General features: G+C 43.0%; 1 protein-coding gene across 4 annotated transcripts; it reads right to left on the bottom strand.

Moving 5' to 3' along the window:
* Window positions 1-630: 630 nt before the first annotated feature.
* On the bottom strand, window positions 631-16,204 carry ING4 (inhibitor of growth family member 4). Of its 4 annotated transcripts, none has more exons than XM_074896274.1 (8): window positions 10,119-11,576; window positions 3,754-3,825; window positions 3,395-3,561; window positions 3,094-3,208; window positions 2,669-2,777; window positions 2,199-2,346; window positions 1,761-1,822; window positions 631-1,548 (listed from the first exon to the last, which is right to left on the bottom strand). In XM_074896274.1, the coding sequence occupies exons 1-8, from the start codon at window positions 10,156-10,158 to the stop codon at window positions 1,509-1,511; spliced, it is 753 nt and encodes a 250-aa protein (XP_074752375.1). In that variant the 5' UTR covers window positions 10,159-11,576; the 3' UTR covers window positions 631-1,508. The 4 variants fall into 4 exon arrangements, with proteins under 4 accessions (XP_074752375.1, XP_074752385.1, XP_074752404.1 ...); XM_074896284.1 differs by lacking the exon at window positions 10,119-11,576 and adding an exon at window positions 16,158-16,204 and having other exon boundaries at window positions 632-1,548; XM_074896303.1 differs by lacking the exon at window positions 10,119-11,576 and adding an exon at window positions 15,487-16,112 and having other exon boundaries at window positions 632-1,548.
* Window positions 16,205-23,372: the final 7,168 nt, after the last annotated feature.

The following is a 23,372-nucleotide window of genomic DNA, read 5'->3' as shown; positions in this document are numbered from 1 at the left end:
CAGAGAACAAGCAGGAAGAACAGACTCAAGCTCATCAACCTCCAGGCTGTGCCAACAGAATGGAATTGATAAAGGAGAGCTTCAGTATGGATCACCTCCTCCCAGTTCCCTGCAGACACGACGAAGACACGCATGTCTTCAGTAATTGTTTTGGAGCCTGACATTATCTTAGTAACAGCAGCTGGAATTTCTGACAACAAGGTGATCCAAGGTGAAAGCGACCCACTGGGGAGCAAGTTATCAGGATATCTGAAAATCTATCCACATTCTTGGATGCACATGGTTTGTGCTGATGGCTTATTTTCTCAGCTGTGCTGCCCAACAGACACAGAGAGGGTTGGCCTTCTATAACCTCCACCTCTCCTCATTTAAGAGGAGACAACTGATGAAGTAAATGATCCAATCAAAATGTGAATAAATGTCCACCCTCTTGTGAGGGCACGACTGAAGGGGCAGGTTTTTTTCACAGTCACTTGAAAGCTTAGTAACCTTTTGCAAGTATTTTCAAGCCTAACTCGGGTAGAATGTCATTTACTAATGCTGTTCAGGATTGTTACATGAAAAGCTGAAAATTCATTGTTTAGAACAAAAGCAGAGACGAGAGAGAAAGAATAATGAGAACAACTGCCTCAGTTTACTTTGGAGGTGACAGCACGGCAAATGGAGTATTTGTTTCAATGAATTTTATTTAATTCTGTATTATACAAGTGGGATCTGAATCCCCAAACTTCCCATCATCAACATAATGGAGAAGCACCACTGCACAAAAGGAAGGCAGAATTTTGGAGCCAGAAGACAGGCTAGATCGAGCCATCTCTTCCCATGTGGTCAGAAATTCTTCCTCCTTCACACAATGTACTTTCCAGACCAGCAAGTTTACCCCAGGAATAAGAGAGACAAAGCTAGCTCTAAACACTCCCTCCTCCTCCTCCTCCTCCTCCTCCTCCTCTCCCCAACAAAAGAGGCTGCTCAATACCAGTAGTGGAATGGTTAAAGATAGGCAGTACATTAGGTTTTCAGTCTCTCAACCAGCCCACTAGATTAAGAAGTGGACTGGTTACTCCCTCTCTCCTGGAAAAGATCCAGGAGAATCAAAGACCTAAAATGCTGAAGACTTACCTCCTTTCCTTCCCCCATTCCATAGCCTTGTTCTCTAAGCAGAGAGTAGGCAATGAACTTTGAGGAGGTTGAAGGAAAGCCAAGGAAAATCAGGGGCTACCTGAATCCCCGGGAATCTGGTGGCTACCCTGGTGCCCTCATTCATTCCCTTTGAGGTTCAGAGACCTGTTTGGAATAGTACAGAGAGGGCTTCCCTTAGGGTTTCGGAGGAACCAGGGATACAGAACACACAGGAACCGCCGTGAGGGTACACACCATTCCAGGGATGGCCCAAACCACAAAGAGGTAAAGACTGCCCCCAGCCAAGGCCCCAAGGGCTGGGGGAGCTGGGACAAGGCCCTGGCAGGGGGAAGAGAGCTCCTGCAGCAGTACTGAGGGCTCGTGGGATTTTACTTCTTCTTCCTCTCCTGGGAACAGCGAGGGCAGAACCTGGTGGAAAGGGAAGTAAAAAGTCAGCATTTAGGGCCTAACAATGAACCTCAAACATACAGTCCCAAAGGACCTTTTCCAAGGTCCCCAACAAAGCCTTAATTCAAATTTTCCTTTTTGAGAGGTCTGTACATACAGTACTCTCCCTTCTGCCACCCAGAACCTCCCATTTCCAAAGACCAATGCGTCTTCCAGGTTGCTTGTTCACTCACCATTTTCCTCTTGGTTTTGTTGTCAGACCCACACAGGCAAAATGAAACCATTCAATGGAACACTGTTGGGATGGAGAGCGGTAAGTTAAAGAGCAGTTTTCTTTTGAAATCCCTGTTTCTGGGCTACTGAAGCTTCCCCACATTTGATCACTACCTCCTAAATCCCTAGCAGCAATCAGGGAATGAACTCATGCCCAACCTACACATTGTTAGCAAGGAGAACTCCCCTTCTGTGGGGGCAAGAAAACAACCTGTCATTTTAAGGAAAACCCTGAAGAAAGAGGTCACAGCAAGTCACCCCTCTGCCCTTCCAAACTACCCAAGGCAAGTCCTCTCCTTATCACTGCTTGCTGCATCAGGCCTTGCCCAGGCAGGATAAGACTTTCTGTGCAAGACTCCCCTCTACTCCCTTCTCCCCCATTTCCAGCAAGCTCTTACATCAGGGTTGTCGCAGCCAATCATCTCCCCATAGGAGACCTGGTGGCAGAGGCAGTAAGTAGGCTCATTGGGGTCCACAGGCATATCCAATACATCTGAAGGGTGCACATTTCCAAAGGTGACTGAAGGCATCCCATACTCTGTGCTACTGCAGGACAGGAATAAAGTAGGTCAGCAAAATAACTGCCTTTGAGTCCCTTCATGCCTCCCAAGATACGTATCACTTGTTTGCCAGAGACAGACACTCCTCTATTTTTAAGCACACGCACACAACTCCACTGAAGCGACCTGCTTTCCCCTTCATGTCATGCTCCCCTGAAAGAATTAAAAGGTCTCCTTCTTCTTGCTTCCCAAGGAGGGACAGGGGACACACTGTATAGTCTGATCCTTCACAGGAAAGTCTAGCTAGGCCTCCCTTGGTCTGATTTGTAGTGCTGCTCCTCATTTCCACAAATCTCTCAAATACTTACGTGCGGACAAGCTTCAATTTCTTCTGGGCAGTTTTTGGCGCTTCCTCATCAGAGTTCTTCCCTTTAGAGCGAGCACGGGCAGCTTTCTTCTCTTTCTGGGCTCGGCCCTCTGGTAAGAAGAGAAAGAGGTGTTGCATCTGCCGCCCCACCAAAACAGACACCTGACAGCAACAACCTCTCCAGCACTAAAAATACACTCCTACTGCGGAGTGCATATTGGCTTTGGGCCATGCACCCCGTCTTAATTTTATCTAGCGGCCTTGAATATGCTCACACAAGAAGCGCCCAGGTCACCATCTTTTTACCTGTCCTTCAGATTCCAGCGTAACAGTCTGTACCACTCCAGTGCCTGCCTTCATCCCCACCACTTCCATAGTCACTTGGCTGCCTCCTGTATCAATCTGCAGCCCAGTGGTGGTACTCACTCTTCTTGCCCTTGCTGGAAGAACTGTCATAGTCACTCGACTCTATCTGCTTCTCCTTCAGGTCTGCTTCAAAGCGAGCGAGGTCTGTGTCCAGCCGCCGGATGTGCTTATCAACCTGCAAAGGTGACAGGGACCAGGAGTCATAGAGAACAGAGCCCAGGAGGGCAGACAGGAGCAGGCTTGCACTAAGAGCTGGGAAGCAAGAGTGGGGAGGGCCTAAAAAGAGAGATCAGAGCCTCCCAAGATTGGGGGCTTTAGTACAGCCTTTCACACGATAAGCACTAGACACTTCCCTTCATACCATCTCGTAGGTCTGCATAGCCAGCTGGACCTTGTCGTCCCCAAACTCCTTGCATTTCCCATAGGCCTCCTGGATTTGCTTGAGAAGCCCCAGTTTTTCCTCCGAAGACAAAGTCCGTGCATTGCTGATATACTCTGTGGCCAACTTATCGATCTCTGACTTGAGGTCTGAAACAAGTTTACCATTAAATATGTAAGTACGCATACACACACACTACAGTGCCTTGCTCTAAGAGATGGCAGGATCAGAGCAGAGCTTCCTCCCCTGCCCTGAGATCCCCATCATAAAGGCAAAGGAAAGAAAAGCTGGTCAAGCTGTGTACTTCCTGACTCCTCAACGAAACCACCTCTAATCCTCACCTTCTGTCCTCTGATCCAGATCTCGCATGAGCTGGAAGTTTCTCTGCAATTCAAATGGCAGGTTCTCAATACCTGCAGGGAAAGGAAGGTACATAGAGAAGTCAGGTTCCTGTCCACGATGCCAAGGCAGAAACAAAGCTAAATGATGACATATACACCACTCCCGTGATACCCAGTGCCATTTCCTGGTGCACATCAGCGTGCTTCCATTTGTTGTCAACTCCAGAGCATAGTTCTGTAATACACACTAGTTAACAGAAAACTGCTGCCATGCAGAAAGGCCTACATTAAAGCAGAAAAACAAAATTTGTAACGAAGTGAGTCATTATAATACAACATATCCATTCAAGTACTCCATTAATTAATGAAAAAATAGTACAACAGCTGGTAAATAATGCCATCTAGGTATTTCTATAACAAGATGTAAAAATTTGTTTACTGAATATAATAAATTAAGTAATTAAGATCAAATGCTAATTCACTGAAAAGTGAGTCCATCTTAACGTATCTATTTTACATGTAGGGGACAGGAGACACTTTGTGCAGAGCCAGAAAGCAAGTCTTAGACAGGATTGGGAGCAGTGAACAGCAGTCTTAACCCCCCATCATGACACGTTTCTTGTTCTGCCTTCTGCATCATAATCTCAGTGTGGTCTGTCCAACACCTGGAAGGATGCTATACTTCGTGAATAATAAATACTTGTAGGGCTCTGAATGAGCAATGTGAAGTTGATAGTCAATTAATTTTCAATGCACTATGCTACTCACCCCCTAGGCATCACCAGATGCTCAACTGACAAAGCTGATAAAAATAATTCTCATTTTTCCATGCCTGTCTAATCAAACTGAGATCTAGTGTCACTGCATTAACCTGAAGTCCAAGCTTGACTGTTCTCACCTTTATACCTAATAAAAAAAAAAATCTCTTGCAGGTTAAAAAAAAAAAAAAAAAAGAAAAAGGTGGGGGGGAAAGCTATTCAGAAACACAACATAAGCATGTCTGCTTCCTGAACCCAGTCCCCAACACATAGGGAGCGTAAATAAAGGTATGCCTACCCATCATCAAAACTGTCTAATACACCTGTCCCAGCAGCAGTCTTTATTTTCGCTGCCACATGTTTCTACAGCAGAGACACTTTCCTGAAAAGCAATCAGCCAGTAGAGAAGGTCTGTATGCAAGAGGCACATTTTAAACAGTACTACACATGGGCCATGAAATTAATTCCTGTAAGAAATGCAAACAACTGTGGGCCTCACTGTGCTCAGAAGCTTTAACTTATTTTTTTGCAGAGTATATATAGTAAGTTACATACAGAATCCTCATAAGTAACCATGTTATTGCTTCAATAAATTTACATTGATATTTCTAATTTAAGTATTGAGAAATGCTCAGATAGTAGGTGTCCTTAAGCACCCAGATACATAATCACACAGCACATACACATCACCCTCATGCACTCAAGGATAGTTAACACTGCAAAATCAAATTCTCAAAAAATTAGTAAGCAGTAAAATTAAGGCTATCTGCACATTCCTAAATTTGATACTTCCATGATAGTCCAGCATGTCAGACTACACACAAGGTTCAAGGAGCCGACTACCAAATTACATCGCTATGGCTCAAAAAAGCATCTTGGAAGACAACAGGGATACAATGCTGAAAATTATCATTGCTTACAACAGGAGCTTATGGCAGGGATCAAATCCAGCTTGGGAATCTCAAGACCAAGCCTTTTTCCTTCCTGCAATCCCCAGACTCATCAACTCCAAACCTTTCAATTTATACAGCAAATGAAACCTGGGTCATACCGCAGCACGCTGCTTTTCACTCCTTTCCAAAGCATCCTCTACAGAAGACAAGACAGGTATCCTCTAGAGGAAAACAGTATCTGTTCTTGCACTGCACACAATATGTCAAATTTACAGCAAGTTTATTTGTCCTGGAAGATCATGACTTCTAAATTCTTGACTTTATAGTTTTTAAAAAAGATTAATGCAATTTCTTTTTCTCTTCTAGAAAGGAAAGTTGGTAAAAGCACAAATTCCACCGCATACAGTCAGTTTTCCCTTAGCAGGGCTAGAAACCTTTAGATAGAGTAAGCACCTAGGCTAGCACAAAGAAACAGTGGGATGCTATTCTCTGGGCAGAACAACCCTACATGAGCTTACAGCCATGTTTCACAGCAATAACCTCACAGCAGGAGAAACTCAGGCAGGAGTCTGCTTCTGCTACAGAACCGGAAAGGGACTGTGCTTTATTTTTTAGAGCCGTTACTGTAAAAATCTGCCACTACCATTGACGCCAGCACATGCCCTCGCCTGGAAAACCTCTGTCTTCCCTCTGCCTCTAATGTGCCTGGTCTGGTCTTTTCAGCCCGTGTCATCCATCCTTTGGAGACTCTCTCTTCCCAGCACCGCCTCCCCTCGCTGCCAGCCTCCAGGGCCTCCCCTGCCTTGTTTCTTGCCTCGGTCCCTGCTTCCAGGCGTGCAGAGTGCCCAGCTCCCAGCAGCTCCCGGCAGCGTGGAGAGAGGCATCATCCAGCGCTGGCTCTGGCCAAGGCAGACACTCACGCTCAGCACAGACCCAGTTGGCGGATCATTTACCAGTCAAGCACGTAGGAGCAATGATCTTCCAGAGGCTCATTAGCTGGGCAGGTTTCCACGGGGACTGATGAGACAAACCCCTGTCATTTGAATTCCTTCCCTGCTAAAATCAGCAAAATGATTTTCTAAAACTCTGGCAAAATGTTTCACTCTGCAAATCTATTATCGGACCCACATTCTGCAATTGCTTTGTCAATAAATTGGGAGAAAACGAAACAAGTGACAGTACAGTGACTTTATAATCAGAACTGTTACAAAGATGCTTTATCTATTCAACTGAAAATGGAAAGAAGCTGTTAGAAATTATGATCCAGAGAGTCTGGCAAGAACAAAAAGCATAACAAGACAAAGCTGCAGCTAAGCAAGTTTTAACTGAGCAACAAACTCTTAGTTTGTATGTATATAGTTTCATCTAACTACAGGGAAGTTTTCTGTCTGCTGCTTAACTCAAAAGCTCTTGTGTACCCTTAAACAAAAGCATCACAGAATTTATCACAGTGGCCAGTATACTTGCTGAAATTGCCTGGCCTGTGCCATGCTGGCTATCAGACATCACCACCCTAAAAGTTCCATTAAAAAAAACCAACCCACACACCCCTAAGATTTAAGTTTTATTTCCTCATTCCTACTAACACAACACACTTTACTTCAGTCCTTCTAAAAACATTCATGTTATTTTGTTTCCTCCTGAATGACTCCTTTCCATTTGCTCTTTCTTCTTATTGTAAAACACACCTAAACTTTTTGTGACTAAATAACTGTAAAATACTCAAATAATTCTCAGATTCTGGAATGGATCAGGGTAAAGAAAAAACACCCTAGAGGCATCCTTGATCACTTGAGAAGAAGGGGCAGAAAAGGGCAGTCACTCTGTCCCAGACAGGCAACAATCTGACAGAAAAACAAAAGCAAGGGCCTCTTTCAACACAAATGGCATAGCTGCAAGAGTGGAAGAGGAGGGCGGAGATGTGCAGTGAATAAAGTGCTCACAATGCCAGCAGCTTTGCCCAAAGCACGGGCTGGCATTAATACAACCGTGTTAATCTGCCTAGATCCACACAGAGCCACATGCAGCCCCACTGTACCCCACTCATTCCTTTCACAGTACGATTACCCTGAAAATCATCATTGCAGGTCTCTCATTGAGTTTTTCCCACCCCTTCGTTTTCTCACTTTAATTTCTTATCACAAGTTACAAGTCTCTCTACCTACCTTCATCTTTCCTTTCCTCAACTCCTACCCCTTCACTACTCCCATTCTTCGTTCATTTGTTATTCTCCTCTTTCCTTATCATTCCTTCCCTCATTCATTCATCTGCAGGCATCCATAACCCTGCTGTCTTGTCACTAAAGAACCATGCACTCTCACTCTCCACAAGTCAGGATCCGTCAAGACCCTCCTTCCCCTTCAATTATTACTATTTAGTTTTTAGAAACACATGTGGGGTGTCAAGTGTAGGCAACTGATATTTAAATTTCAGCTGCTTAACTCCGATGTTAACTCTGATATAGACACACAGAGTGCAAGCCTACACAACCCAGCAACTTTCACTATGCTTCAGTCCTCCAGAGCACGTCTTTTAACTGTGCCAACAATGGGTTTGGACTGTGACAATGTCCAAATTCCTAAACAGATCCATTGCACCAAGCACTACACAAATACATGGTCCCTCTCCTGAGACATATGTTCACCCATCATGTTCAGATGCATGTTTCAATTTATTAAAAAATGTGAAAATACATTTTGAAACATAACCACAGTTGCTTTATTGAACAGTACAGATTTCAGCAAACAGTTTAAACACATTGCTGAAGATAATTTAAAAAATCCTGCTTGTGCCAGGGACTGCCACAAAGAGAGGGTAAGTTCTTTGCCCCCTGAGATAGGAAATTGGCTGGTATCTTGCAGGGGAAGCACACAGGACTTTTCAGTACTCCATGATTCTCATAATTTTGTAGCATTTTAAGTACACTGCAGGACAACTGGCTTATAGCAATTTTCAGAAGCTTCCTTGCTTCACAGAATCATCTACATTGGAAACAACATTGAAGATCATCTAGTCCAGCCATTAACCTAACATTGACAGTTCTCACCTACACCATATCCCTAAGGATTCCTCATTAGCGGGAAGATACCTTGCATATCCCTCCATCCCTCTTTTTAGAGGGTATAATCCTTTTAAACTGCTGCTTCTACTCTGTCCTGCACTCTCAGCTAATTATTTATCTTTCCACACAATTTATTGAAATTGGTGGATGTGTATAATACATACCTTTCTCTCTATTCATATACGACTCAGCCCTACTGCAGTATATGCATCCTAACGTGTAACATACTCTCAACAGCTCTGTAAGGGATAATACTACCTACATTTCTACAAACAGGATACCTGGGTGCATAGTAAACTGCGCAGGCACCCAGGAATTATGTGACCATGGCATACACCCCAAGCTCTGGGCCAGTGCACTGCACACCAGTCCACCCAAGCACATCTACTTCAGGCACTGCCCAAAGAAACAGATTATCAGTCAATGTAACAGCCACAGAAACCTAATACTCCCCCAAAGAGTGAACCCTTTTCTCAGGCTCTTTTTGTCTCTTTCTTATTGTATTAATTCAATGCTACAGCATCCACAGCCAAGATAGTAGGTGATGTTGTTAAGTATCAGAAAAGGGATCTTTATCGCTGTGTTAAAGATCAACCTTGATTTCAGAAACTTGGAAGACTAACATGTCAAATGAGACTTGCACCACTCCAGGCATTTCCAGCCCGTCACAGATCTCCAAAGGCAGGACCACCACCAAGGAGATCACAGGGCTACCTGACAAAACGGTCAGACCAGACTTGCTGCTGGGTAAGTGAAGAAATGCAGAGAAAATGCAGTATGCTTTGTCTTGTAATGCCATCTTCTATCAACTCTGATAAAAACACCAGTCAACAATCAATTTTAAATGCACTGGTCATTAACAATTATAAATGTATTAGCTTAGTGGGGGCTGTGCCAGCAGCTTTCACAGACAAACAAATGATGCCTATGAATCACAAAAATCTCTCCCCTGCATGAGATCTTTTGTAATTTTCCAGAGATCATGTGTGCAGCATCACAGATACAACTAATCCAGTCTCAGTAAGGTGAAAGGCATGCATCTTTCACTCCACTAAAGCAGTGTAAAATATAGAAACAATTTATTAAGAGATCTGCATATCTGAAGTATGATGTGAGAAACTTGAGGCAAGAAACAGGAGGGTATGGCCGCATGCTACATTGGGGAGGGGACAGAGTAATGACTGTAGGTGCAGTGAGAGATAAAAGAACTCTGGGGAATGTGGAACACAGCCAAGCCTGGGAAGGAACTGAGGGCTAGCCTACAGCTAGTTCTGACATCACACGCATGCCTTCCAAGAGTATTAAGATGACAATTACACATCATACCCTCATTTGATGAAGCTATACAGAGGAAAATCCAGACAGATGTAGCTGAATAATCCCATTTTACTAGCTAATGTTATCAAGGAATGAAAGGACATTCCCATGTCAGTTGCTGAAGAAAGATGACTTTCAAGAGGGTGTATGCTGCTTCTGTTGCTCTGTGCTTATGCTGCCGTAAGTTTTCCAGTATTGACAAGCCCTGAACTGGTGCAATTCTATGTGCCTACTGACATATGCAAACAGAAGGAGCAAAGAAAACTTAATGCTTCCCTAATCAGTACAAAAAAGGGGAAAAACCCAAAACAACTACACAGTACCATGTTAACTTACCAGCTGAGGACTCCTCATCTAAATCTGCTGTCTCCATCATCCTCTTCACTGAGGCAGATATGTCCTAGTGTCTGCTCCTGGAACGGGTCCTGACTGGTGGCCTCCAAGACAACGGAATTAATATCAAGCAGCCATCTGAGTAGACAGGCCAGCAACATTTCTCTACCTCTCAATATCACCAAGGCTACTAGCCCTCTGCTGATGACTCTCCCAAGCCTTTAGGTCTAATTCAGATTCAAAATGTTGGCAGAATCTAGGTCCTCAGAGGTTTGGGGTGGGGGAAGATGGAAACACTTTTTATTGTTTTGTTACCATTCCCTATCAACATTTTATGCTGACATTTATTCCGTAATTTAGTCAAACTCAGGAAATTTGAACTTCCTTCCAGTCTGGTACACACTTCCCAAGTGGAACAATGCGTGTTCCCTGTTCAGCAAGGCAAATAAAGCAACAGCCTCATCAGCAGGAATATATGTGGTGGACACATAGCTGGAAACATCAGGGAAGGTGTTGTTTTATTGCTTCAGGAAGCATACCCACAAACACAACCCTTCCATTCACCTCAGCTCTGTGAGCAACTGCACAGATGCGTCCTCAGCAGTACAGCACAGGTAGGTGAGCAGAGAAGGCATTTCAAAATAAATTCAGGCACCAGAGAGGTGAGGAGAGGTACATGCCTTGGTTCTGTTGCCATAAAAGATAAACCTGTGTTTTGCCCCTAAATAGGCTTACTTTATTCCGATACCCACTAGGTGGGTAAACAGGGAAGCACTGATGGTAGAAAATACATACAGTTGCACAGCAGTTCCCTCTACTATAAAGACAATTCCTACACTCATGGCACATTCACATATAAACAGACTTGTAGAAAACTACCTGGGACTGTTTTCGGAATAAGTGCACTTCAACGATGCCCATTACAAAGAAGCTCTGCAATCCTCCCAAAAATTCCAAACGTGAAGAAAACTCAGCATTTGCATCCCATCTTCTAGAAAAACTGTATTAGTCACCCTTCCTTTCTCCCCCTCAAAGCCTCCACTACAGTATTTCTAATCTAGTACGAGAGCAGATAGTGAGCCAAGCACACTAACTCAAGTTTGAGCAAGCGCAAACTCCTCTAATGAGTCGTCATGCACATTCAATCTTCTCATCACAAAACACTGTTTTCTTCCTCCTTATTCTTCCTTCATTCATTTCTACACCTCTAACTCCTTTGCACCCATAGTTTTTCCCCTACTAAATCTGCACTGCTTTCTTGGTGTGAGGGAAAGCACTTCAGAACCTTCCTTTCTCCCCTCAGAAGCAGTCGCAAAATGGTTTAGAGACCACAAAAACAGTATTTGAAGAGATGGAAATCTCTTCGTGCTTAACTTCAGCCACTGAAGAGAACTGAGGAAAGAGCCATGCTCAAATAAAAACACCTGGGAAGAAGAGATCTGGAGCAAGAAACATTCATTCCTCCTCTTCCTCCTCCCTGAATCCTTTGGCTCAGTACAGTCATTGAAGGGGCAGCTTCAGTAGGATGAAGGAAGGAAGGTAGTCAGAACAGACAAGATACGGAGTTCCTCTGTCAGGATGTTCAGCACAGCAGGAATGTGCATATTTTTCTACTGCAAAAACATCTGCTAGGAGCATAACACGTTTCAGACAGATATGCTTTGCAATTAACAGCTTAGAGCAAAGGCAAGGGCATGTCTAATCCTAGGTCTAAACCCAGCTTCAAATTACAGCAAGGACTTGAAAGCTACTGAACTACCAGACCTAGGAAGCTGCCAGACACCTTTTACTAAGATAACTTGGCTGTTCCACAAAAATCTCCTGGAAAAGAACTTTAGATGTCCAAATGAGAGGACTCAAAATTTATGAACTGAAACAACTGAGACTGTATGTATAGCTCTGCCAGACTGCTCGTGCATTTTAAAATGCAGTTTTTAATTACCTAACCGCATGACATTTTAATATGAAGCAGTTATTCCTAGTGACTGAGCAGTGATTCAAAGGTGTTTTGTTTTTTTTTTTCCTCTTTGCTCAATACAGAGTCACACATACACGACCCAAAACCCAATATGAAAACCGAACTGGTAATCAGCTTTTCAAGGTGTTCATTACTGTGACATTAGAATGCTTTTTCACAATGTTTCTGTGGAGCAGCCCACTTCCCTTAACAATAAAATGAAGGTCAAGAGATTTACTGAGGCAGAGAGATTAAAGCCAAGAAGGCCAGGTCATTACAAACACACCTTTTGAAATGTCTAAAAATGCTACACAGTCTGACTTCTCAGAATTATCTGTTCAAAGAAGACTTCAGTTGCAGCTGACTACACATTTTCACTCATAATATGAGGGAAACACAAGCCATGCAAGGAGAACCTGTAAAAAGTTTGACCCCCAAAATAAACACAAACATCAAACTCACTTTGTCAGAGTGGTATTCAACTGCCTCAGATATAGGCCACTTTTTTCTTCTTACAATGTTCACTTAATTCATTATACGCCTTCCCTTTCTTCAAGGATATGAAGAGATCCTACAAACAACTGCCCTCTTTCATCACACACTCCTCATTCATTCCCTGAGCAGATCCAGCCAGTAAACCATATGAAAGAGAATCTCTGTGGGAGGAAAAAAAATTCAACCGAAAACTATGTCTGCATTAGCACTATAATACTAAAAGAATTCCATTCCAAGATATAAATATTAGACATTTTTAGAAGAGCCGACCAAGGGTTCTGGCCTATTTGTATCTATTTTCAGGAAGTTTTGAAACATTAGTAAACGCCATCAAAACTGAACTCAATCTTTAAAAATACTTAAATAATGTTAAAAAAAAAAAAAAAAAAGGAAGGAAGGAGAAAGGGGGAGCAAGGGGGAAACTGAATGTTGCCAGGGAGGTATGAAAAGAAATGAAACAGCTGATCTGAGATCATCTCAAAAGAATTAAACAAGGATGAAAATATAGATTAAATGTTAAACTTGCCTAACTGGACATTTTTGATAAGAGTACACATTTCATTAGCAAAAATAATTTTCTGAAGTGATTAAATTACAACTCGCATCAAATACTTGATGTAGTATCAGAAAGTATCTTACATAACAAGCTAGAATAAGAAAAAAAACAAACATAAGATCTATTAACAGTACTTTAAACAGCTACATCAGTCTTTAGAATGCATTATAGAGAACTGTAAGCTGTGGCTGTACCACTAGTGCAAATTACACAGAAGCAGTTCTTGATCCACCAAAAGAAAAGTTACCCACTTAAAGTGAGATGCAGACTGGAAGAATGAGAATGGAAGGAACAGACCACTGGGACAGCAAAAGACAGCCCGTCTGCAAACAGATACTTTCCATCAAGTCTTACAGAGGGTAGTACATTTAGGAATGCGCAGTATCAGCGATGGATAAAAGGAGGCTGGACTGTATTTCTCAGAAACAGAAAGACTGTATCGTATCAATATCATGGTAGATAGTTACCTGAATATGAGCTCCCAGCTGAAATGCAATGGTGAACAGGGATAAGGGCGTAGCCAACAGAACGATAACCTGACTTCTTTCATTAGTACCATGAAGAACACTGGTTACTAAAGGACTGTATGCATTTTCAGAGAGTCTGAAGTTCAAGTAGGATGTTAAAAGATTAGAGCAGGTTTGGAGAACAACAATATGGGTAATTAGAAAACTGAAAAATGTTATCACTGGCAATTTTTTTTTTTTTCTAAGTTATCAGAAAGAAGGCTAAGATTTAATCAATTACAATCTACACAAGAAAGAATTTTTTAATAAGGGGACACTTCAACATGGAAGGTGAAAGGCGTTACAGGTGCAATGACTAAATATTGGAACTGTGAAAAGTAACTACAGACAAAAGTCACAAATCCATGACAGCAACACCTATCAGTAAACTAACTTACTGAAGACTGAGATGGATACTCTTTGACTGTAAGTATTACAACTCATATGATGTGCTTTTTCGAAATAAACTCTAGATTAAGAACAGCAACTGTCCTACAATTAGTTATAAAAGGGAAATAATGTGTCCTGTATAGTATATGTGACCAGACAAAATTGAAAAAGGCCTGAAGAGCAAAAAGGGCTAAACCATCACAGTTAAGATTGCTTTGTTCTTCCTAACATCTTTGTAGCCAGATTTTTTTAAAGTATTTTTAGATTGTACACTTTTTTTTTTAAACAAGACACCACCATATAAATATCTACCTTCAACAGGACGATTATCTCTGCTTCAATTGCAGGACCACACATCTCAGCTGAGAGAGAAAATATGAGTCTGTCATTTTCTCTTGCATGCTTGTACTAGAGGGGAACAGGAGTTTCCAGCGGGTTCACTGATTTTACCTGACAGTGACAACGAGATCCAGCAGTGTTTGACTTTGGTGGGAGCACTCTCTAGCCATCAAGCTCAGCGACAGCTTCCTTTCTCTCCAATCTCTTATCCACCATGCCTCTCCACACCCAGTGCTGCATCTTTCTCATCTCTGCCTACTATCTGCAAATCAAAGTCTTTCACTCCTTTAGCTTTGCACTGCAGTTCTTACTCAAAATACACTTGTGCTCTCCCAGCAGGAAAAACCTGCATCCACCCCATGCACTTACTCCTTGTCCATCTGCTTCTTTCTCCTCCAGCCCCAGTCCTCCCAGCTCCTGGCCATCTTTGCTGAGGAGCCTGTCAACTGCATTCTTTCACAACAGAATGAGAAGAGCAGAAAAACATACATCTTTGCTCAGCCAATCCTTGCTCCTCTCTAACAATCTGTCTCCTCACCCAACTCTTCTTCCTGGCTTTTGCATCCTCCTTCCTTGCAGCTCCTAGATTGCCTGTTTGCTTCCAGCTTATTTTCAGCTTTCAGCAAAATTTGTTATGGTTCTTGAACTTTCTTAACTTAATTCACAAGAGGTTTCCTTTCCTAATGACAAAAGGAGCCCTGCAGACACAACGAGTGAGACCATTTGTCTCCATATCAACACAGTATCAACTTTGTACTGGAGGAAACCTAGTGTAGCAAAATTTCTGAAGAATCAAGCTTCAAAGTTTCCAAGCATATGCAATCAGGTAGCACGAAATTTAACTTGGCCATGTATAGTGAAGTAAAAGACGTGTGACCAGAACTACCACGCTTTAAACACACCACCCCATCACCATGCTCCCCCGTTTCTAATGTTGACACCAGATCAAAAAGAAAACAAGAACAGAGCATTCATCAAAGAACAGGTTACTAAATCTTAACTCATTAGCACATTCCTTCAAAAACAACTCCTCTGCTTAGTCTAGTTGACTATTTTAAGAACACGGGAGTAAAACACGCATTGAAAGTCATCCCCCAAAGGGGCAGAGTCCGACAAAGTTATAAGCACCTTAAAGCAGGATGGTATCATAGGAGGGCTCAGATAACGTTACCAACTCCATTAGTATTTACAGAGCGCTTCTTGGACCAGCGAAACAAGACTACATTTGTAAGACGACAGCGAAGGAATCTACCGAAACGACCTTCCTACAGCTACAAAAGTTATCTTCGGCTTGATTCCCCCAGCCCTGCAGTTTATCCCGGGAAAGCCCCTGACATCCGAGCTGCCGCTCCCGAAAGGCGGCTGGCGAAGCGCCGGGCTCCTTCCTCCGGGGCCAAACCAAGCGCTGGCCGCTGCCGGACCGCAGAGGGGCCGGGCGGCCGCAGGAGCCCCCGCCGAGCTCTGCCCCACGGCGGAGAAACAGCCGGTACCGGCGCTCCGGGCGGGCCGCCGGAGCCGCTGCCGCCCTTTGTAAACGACTCTAAGACACCTCTATGCGTCGGGCAGCGGGCGGGGCCTCTCCGCACGGCCTCAGGATCGGGCGGAGGCGGCGGGGCCCTCACGGCCGGGCCGGGGACAGCCGGCCAAGGCTGCAGCCCAAGAGGCTCGGGGCAGGCCGTAGGCACCGGTCAGCCCCCGGGCAAAGCTCGGCCTCCGCGGGGCCCCGCCCCGAGCCGCGGTCCGTCCGTGCCGGGGCGGCCCCAGCCGCGGCCCTCGGCCCCGCCCCCGGCGGCTCTTACTATCCAGGTAGTGCTCCAGGTACATCCCCGCCGCCATCTTGGGCCCCGCACACACGGGCGCTTCCGGCGGGAGCCGGACGCCGGCGCCCACCCCCCCAACCCGGAAGCAGCGCTGCCCGGCTGCGGAAGCCACTTCCGCCCGCCCTCCCGGCCACTTCCGCTCCGCTCCTGCCGCCATTTTAAGCTCGGCGGGGCTACGGGTGGCGGTTCCCGCGCTGCCCGCGTTCCCGGAGGCAGGGCCGCCTCTTCGCCCGGCCGGGTGTCTCCTGCCCGCCCGCCCGCCGCCTCGGAGCTCCGCCGGCGATCCCTCAGTCCCGCCGGGGGTGGCGGAGGGAGGGTGCCCTTGCGGGATCAACGCGGGCCTCTCCGCTGTAGGTTGCGGGGGAGGCGGCTCGGGGAGCGGCGGCGGGAGGAGTTGGGCGAAGCGGGCCCAGCGGGGACCAGGCCCGGCGCTGCCTGTATCCGAGTCCCCTGAGCTGCGGGAGGGTAAATACCTGCTGCCTTCATCTCCGCGCCAAAAGAAACGGGCTTCGTCTCTTGGAGGCTACGGAGGTATCCCCTGGCTTCAGATAATTTTCAGCAGCTGGCCGGGCACTCCCGCCGGGTAATCTGGGTGAGGAAGTGCTGTTAGTTTGTTAGGGCACTATATCCTTCCATTCACCATGTAATTCAACGGTGATGAGTAGCTGTGCTACATCATAACAGAGACCATCTTTGCTGTAAAATGATGGTGGTACAAATTTAGCTAACAAACCAACAAAGCAGTGAAGTGACACATGAGACCATGCTCTTTTCTGCACCTTGCCCGACCTGCTTTCATGACCGTATACCACAAGTCACTTCTAGGTAAGAGATCCTCCTGCTACAGCGTTCAGGAGCCCTTCCCCAGTCTGTCCTTTGCTAGTGATCACACATGACATGGTACAGTTTTGTGCTAGGTCGAGAGGGGGAGGTCACACATGCGATTACAAAGGAACTGTGACAAAACTACATTATTTTGGCCCTTAGAGACTGTATAACATTTGGGATTGTTATGTCAAGAGGTCAGCGTTAATTTAGCATCCTAGACAGTTTAGGAAGCACTGGGCTGGTTTAGGAAATGACATATTTAATCCACCTTTCTCCTGCCAACTCACCTACGTTGTTCCGTTTTTTCCCGACAGACTGTATAACAACAGTCATTGCTCAGGGCTGCGTGCTGCTAGATTCTGGTCCTGAGAAGATGTGACCAGACTTGTTTCTTACTTCCTCCCAAAGATCTTCCAAGACACCATGCTTTTATATATATGGATATAATGTGATAAGGATATACTGGTATTAAGTCTTCCAGCAGCCTGCAATGCAAGACTGAGGGGCTGTTACAAAAATTGCAGCTGTATGAACTATCAACCACCTTGCTGTTAAACAATTTGGTTAATTCGGAAATTCTGTGTTCTGAAGATGCAGCATTTTCCAGTCCTATTCCTAGTAATTTATTTATGACATTTTAAATTATTCAAAACACATTTCTTATTCTTTTCAGTTCCTGTGTGAAGCAGCTAGCTTTAGTTAACTGAACATTACTGTTAAACCTCACTTTGTTTTTAAAGTACTTCAAAATTCTTGTATAAATTGTCTTACACTCTGCATTAAGGGGAAGGATGTGGCTGTTACATTAAAAAAAAAAAAAATCTGCTCCCTATACCCTGTCACAGTACCTGAATCCCCCAAATGCATCCTGCATGGAGCTACCAGGATGAGTGGAGATGATGTTAAGAAACAGGCATTCTCAGACATTGCCAATTTGGTTAAAAGACCACCTGAGAATCCTATATTATCCGCTAAGCCAAGGCTAGGGAGATGTCAAAATACTAGTCCACTGAAATGTAAAGCCAAGCTCCCTCTGGACTTGTTGCCACTGCTGATATAGGACAAGGAAAAAAGGAGACACTTGTAAAGTGTACAAATGTATCTTTAACTTCATTAACTGCCACTGTGAATTTGGAAAATAAAGAAGAGAGGCAGTTTTGTGTACCTGTGTGGTCTCGTGGCAGTAGAAATTTTTCCAATCAGGCACAAACTAGTTCCTGAGCTCTGAATCTAGAAGAGTTGCTCAGGGTTTCAGAAGCATCCTCACCTGAAGATGGAGTGTTACCATGGTGGTTATTTGGTGAGAGGTGTATTTTTTAAACACTTCTGCAAGTGTAAGTCCTAGCATGGGTGCAGATGATTTTACAGGAAGGTGCTCCCCAAGTGGAATATGCTCTAGAGGTACACGACTATTTGTCTACCCCCTATATACAGCCTCATATATTGATACTCGGGTAACTACTGTAGTGACAAAGCCATGTATGCTAACCCCAAAGGTTATCACACCCCCCTCCCCACCCTCCCCGGAGTTCCCTACTTCAAACACATCCTATTGTTAAACCGGTCAAGTTAGATGAAGGACTGATGAGCAGGCGTACTGCCCAGAAGGCCTACACATCTCACAAAGGGAAGCTAAACAGCCTACTGAAGTAGTCTAGAGTAGTGGTTCTCAACCTTTATTGATCTACAGATGCCTGTGCATTTTCCCCTGGAAATGTAAACATCTGCACACCAAAATTAAGCCTCCAGCTTTTCAGTTACCTTACAGACCTCTTAAATGTTGTCCAAGGATCACAAGGTGAAGGCCAGTGCTTGAGAGGGATCCTTACGCACAACCCAGCAGGAGGCCTACAACTTCAGAGCCTTGTTTGGTTCCCTTTTTGCTGTAGAGGTACATATTCAAATCTTCTCACTCTTTTAATATTCTCAGTTCAGAGGTCCCTGCTCTGCAATTCTTCCTCTTCAGGAAAGACTAGATGTACCCACACTTCATTCGCACAAACATCAAACAATTGATCTGCAGCACTTGACCCCAAGGTGGTTAATCAGCTTTACAAATGAAAGAGGATGGCAAAGGCCCCAGATTATAGCTGTGTCCATGTTCCAAAAACATACCCTAATTCAGTAGCAAAACTAGGCATAGACTCTAGTTCTTTGGTGTCACAATTTCTTTTCTTGCAGTTTTTTTTTTTCCCATTCATTACATAGACACTACATGAAATCGAAATGTTTGTTGGACCAAGTTACTACATCTCTCTAGTACTTTGGTGTTCTACTATACAGAAACAAGAAACCATGCACACAAATGTAATCTGTTGTACCTGAAATGACGACTGAACAGGTACCTATCTTGTAGTTAAGGAAGTGTACAGAGCAATTTCATTCTATGTTCTGAAACTGCACTAGTAAACTTGGGCAGCTTTCAGGTACATTACCTGCAAAATATTAGAAGAAAATCCTAAACATGATATATATCCTTTAGTTGATATAAAGATGATAAAATAATCAATAAAAATATAGAAGACAGGCAGAATCTCATAATTATATTCTATATTAGGAAGAAAGTTGGATGATGTAGACAAATCTGTGAAGCAATGAAATATTACCTATTGCCAATGAGATTTAGGAAGATGTTTAGTTCTACCCATTAAATAAAACATCCTAAAAGTTGCATAGCTAGAAACTGACAATCAATAATTTTAAAAGAACTACCTGGCAAACAGGTGGAAGCAATGGGCTTTCTTTTCCAAACAACTCAGAGCTCTGAATGTGTTCCAGAAGACCAGCAAATACTTTTACTTAAATGGGATCATCCAGGTTGCTGTAAGCCAGTTAACCTAACACTGATTTGGCAGAATCACAGTGTAATTGATAGGGGCTGCACTCAGCTAAGAGAAGAAACATAATGCTATTTGTTTAAATTTAAAGAAAAAGATCTCATTAAAAGAACTACATGTCCTTTTATGGCAATGTAAGTTTGGTGGCTCAAGATAACCATCTAGGCCTAATGTAGCAAGACTTCTCACTGAACACTGACACAGCCTGGTCATTCATAAAGAAGAAAGAAAGGCAAAAGAGAAGTACTGCATGATGGAGCCAAGCCTTATTGTGAGACACCTAAACCAGCTCAATTTAATTTAGCTGTTTGGAAAGATGAATACAGTGACTTGATCATGGACTGTAATTCATTACAAAAGAAAAAAAGACTTCCTAGAGCAGAAGACTTTAATGTCCTGAACAAAGGCATAACAAGACCCTATGGATTAAAAAAAAAAAAAAAAAAAAAGTAGTAAAATAGAATGGCAGTTTTAATGGCAATGATAAACAACAAAAACGTCTAATAAGGGACACAGTTGATTAACCACAAGACTTTAAATTATGAAAGTCTTAAATCTTTCTTGAAGATTTAACTGAATTATAGACCAGCAATACTATCATTAGTCACAGCTGAGATTCAGTTACTGTTTGTGGGTGACTTTTCTAAATGATTTCCAGCCTACATGATGTTTCTTTTTAAAGCAACAATAATTTGCAAAATCCAGCTAAGAACAGACAACCAGTTCAGTAAAGGACAAGAAGAAAAAGTGCTACCGCCTTGCAGCAAAGATACAAGATGCAACCTAATACAGAACTCCATAGTCATTGTGAAGTCTTCTTGGGTACAGACATACAGAAACAAATAGACTGGCATCACAAAGAAAATGCAGGGTCACAGAATTCAGGGAGCTGACGAGGAAGGACCATGGGATCTTGTTACAGAATCTTCCACTGTTGTGAGTGGGAGTTAAATAATTGAACGACTGTTGGCCTGAGTGCACAAAGCTGAAAAGCTGCAGACTGTGGAATCCGAGGCTTCATCTCAACAAGGAAGAATTTTGTATAGATGTTACATTTTGCATCCCACAGGTGGCACCTATACTTTTTAAACCACCTGAAGCAATTTGAGTACATTAAACAGTCTTGGGAATCCAAAGAGGAAGACCTAATCCAAACTCAAATAAGTGACAACGGTAATGAGAGTAAGGTATCTTGAATTATTTCTACACCAGCAACAGGACTCTGGGTAAACAGAGAAGTAAAATTCTCACTTATGAGAAGAAAAAAGAGACTTGGAATAAAGCGGCATCTCTGAAACTCGATGAGAAATTCCTTTAGTGAAAAATCATTAGTTTCTTCCTGGGCAAGAGTAAAAGCTATAGGTGTAGCAGCAAACTGCACAAACACAAGCAATAATACCTTTGAAATAACTGGCAATACTGGAATTGTACAGCCTTAAATACATATGGATGCCCATGCTAGGTAGCAGATTCCAAGAAGGGGAAAGATAGCAGACATCAGAAAACACATCAAACCAGGGGCTAGAAAGGCGATTTCAAGCACCTTTAACACATCAAATGAAAAACCACTGCAGAGAATTTTAACTTGTGAGCCATTCCCTGAGGAATTCAACCAGTCGGCAAAAAATCCTTCCAACTTTTAAAACTGTAGCTTTCTTACTACAAGACACTGCACCCAAAACAAGTCCATGTTTCAGACTTCAAGGTGATACATGCAAGACAAGATAATAACCTGAGTGAAACTGGCAATTTTGTCCTGTTCGTATGAAATATGGACAAGCAGAGGAGAGACACAAGCAGTAATAAATGTGTGCTGAGTCTGTGCTAATTTTAAAGGTGAGCAAAACTATAAACTGAGTTGTCTGTGAGAAAAAAGAAATAAGACAGAAAAATGTGAATGAACTCTTCTGTAAGAAAAATTTATTACGTGGCCAAAAAAGCCCTAATTCCACAACCAAGAACAAGGAAAACTTTTGGTAAAAGCTCATCCTGGGTTCAGTGAGAAAGTCTGTGACCAGGAAGAAACAATTTTAAAAAACCAAACCTAAAACATAACACACAGAAAAGAGGAAGGCTAGACAGCAACTGACATAAATTAGACATAAAATAGAGAACACCATTAAGGAAAGCTTTGTGGCTAGCAAACCTACTGGCAATAGGAAAGGGATTTCAGATCTTTCATTCCTTTCTTTAAATAAAAAAATTAACCAAAGAAATCTTACTAATAGTACTGATCCATGCTAGATAAAAATGGTGAAAATGCTAGAGACACAGAACAGGGGAAATCAGTCAACAAATACTTCTGATTCCATATTCAGAAAGAAAATGGATGTGGCAATCATATGAAAATAGCAACCTCTATCCAGTACCTTAGTATCAAAGTAGGAGATTAGACAACATCTACCAGGGATGTATATTTTTAAGTCAGCAAAGAAACAGGAGTCCTAAAAGAGTTCACTAACAAGCTCTCTAGCCCATTGATTCTGATTTTAATTAAACTTGGGATATTAGAGAAATACCTTAAGACATTCGTGAAAGTATTCCCAAAAGGCAAATGAAATGACTCAATGTCAAAGTTATGAAAAAGCTGTTGAGATGAAGAATGAGTTAATGAAAAATAAAACCTATATCCCAAATATTTTATGAAGTGCAGGATTTTGTAGAAAAAAGGAAAAGAAAAACCCCAAACACTAACTTCATTTTTAGATGACATCATTATACATTTGGTTTAACAAAGGGGACTGCATAGGTGCAACATACTTAATTTTTTTGTAAGGCATTGACCTAGCACCATAAGTCAAAAAGTTTTACTGTACATGATCACATACTAAGAGGATTAAGAAATGCCTAGCCTGCAAGTCTCAAAAAGAAGCTAATAAAAAGTTGCACTGAATGATGCTTTTCAAGTTAGTGTAGGTCAGATGCAATATAGCATTTTCAACCTGGATCTGAAAGTAAAAAACAACAACTGATACAGTTTGTGGGTGACAAAACTGGGAAAGTGGCGAGCAACCTGGTGCATTAGTAAGCCAGGTCCATTCACACAAACTGGACTTAGACACAGCCTCACGTTACGTATCTAGGAAATAAGAACTCAGATCATACCTTTAGAAAGGGGGAAATGCTATCATGGAAAGCTGAGGCTTCAGATGATGATCTAGGGGTCACACCAGACAAGCAGCTAACGTGAGCTCCTGTATAATGCTGCGAGAAAAGGGCGAATGCAATCCTCTGCAGACTTAAGGCAAAGGGCAGGGGGACCTTGTCCATGGCACTGGGGCTTGAACACTCAATTCCAAAAGGAATATTTTCACAAGGTACGAAAAGATCTGACAAGATGTAGAAAGAAAAGAATAATTCATGGGCTGGAGAAAATCCCTTACAGAGGAAGATTTAAGAGGTTCCATCTATTTAGCTTGTCAAAAAGTGGATTGAGAAGTGACATTACAGAGTTTAAATACCAGTCCAGGAGAAAAAGCCCCACGGTGCTCTAAGGCTCTCTGAATTGGTGGGATGGACGTATCCAGAC

This window comes from Athene noctua, chromosome 1, assembly GCF_965140245.1.
Source record: "Athene noctua chromosome 1, bAthNoc1.hap1.1, whole genome shotgun sequence".
Lineage (NCBI taxonomy): Eukaryota > Metazoa > Chordata > Aves > Strigiformes > Strigidae > Athene > Athene noctua.
This window is presented reverse-complemented; position numbering and strand designations above follow the sequence as displayed.

Coding starts and splice junctions, on each gene's coding strand:
- ING4 (XM_074896274.1), bottom strand. CDS start 10,158: ATGATGGAGACAGCAGATTTAGATGAGGAGTCCTCAGCTG. Junction 3,209..3,394: donor CTATGCAGACCTACGAGATG/GTATGAAGGGAA, acceptor TCACCTTTGCAG/GTTGATAAGCACATCCGGCG. Junction 2,347..2,668: donor AAATTGAAGCTTGTCCGCAC/GTAAGTATTTGA, acceptor CCTGTCCTGCAG/TAGCACAGAGTATGGGATGC.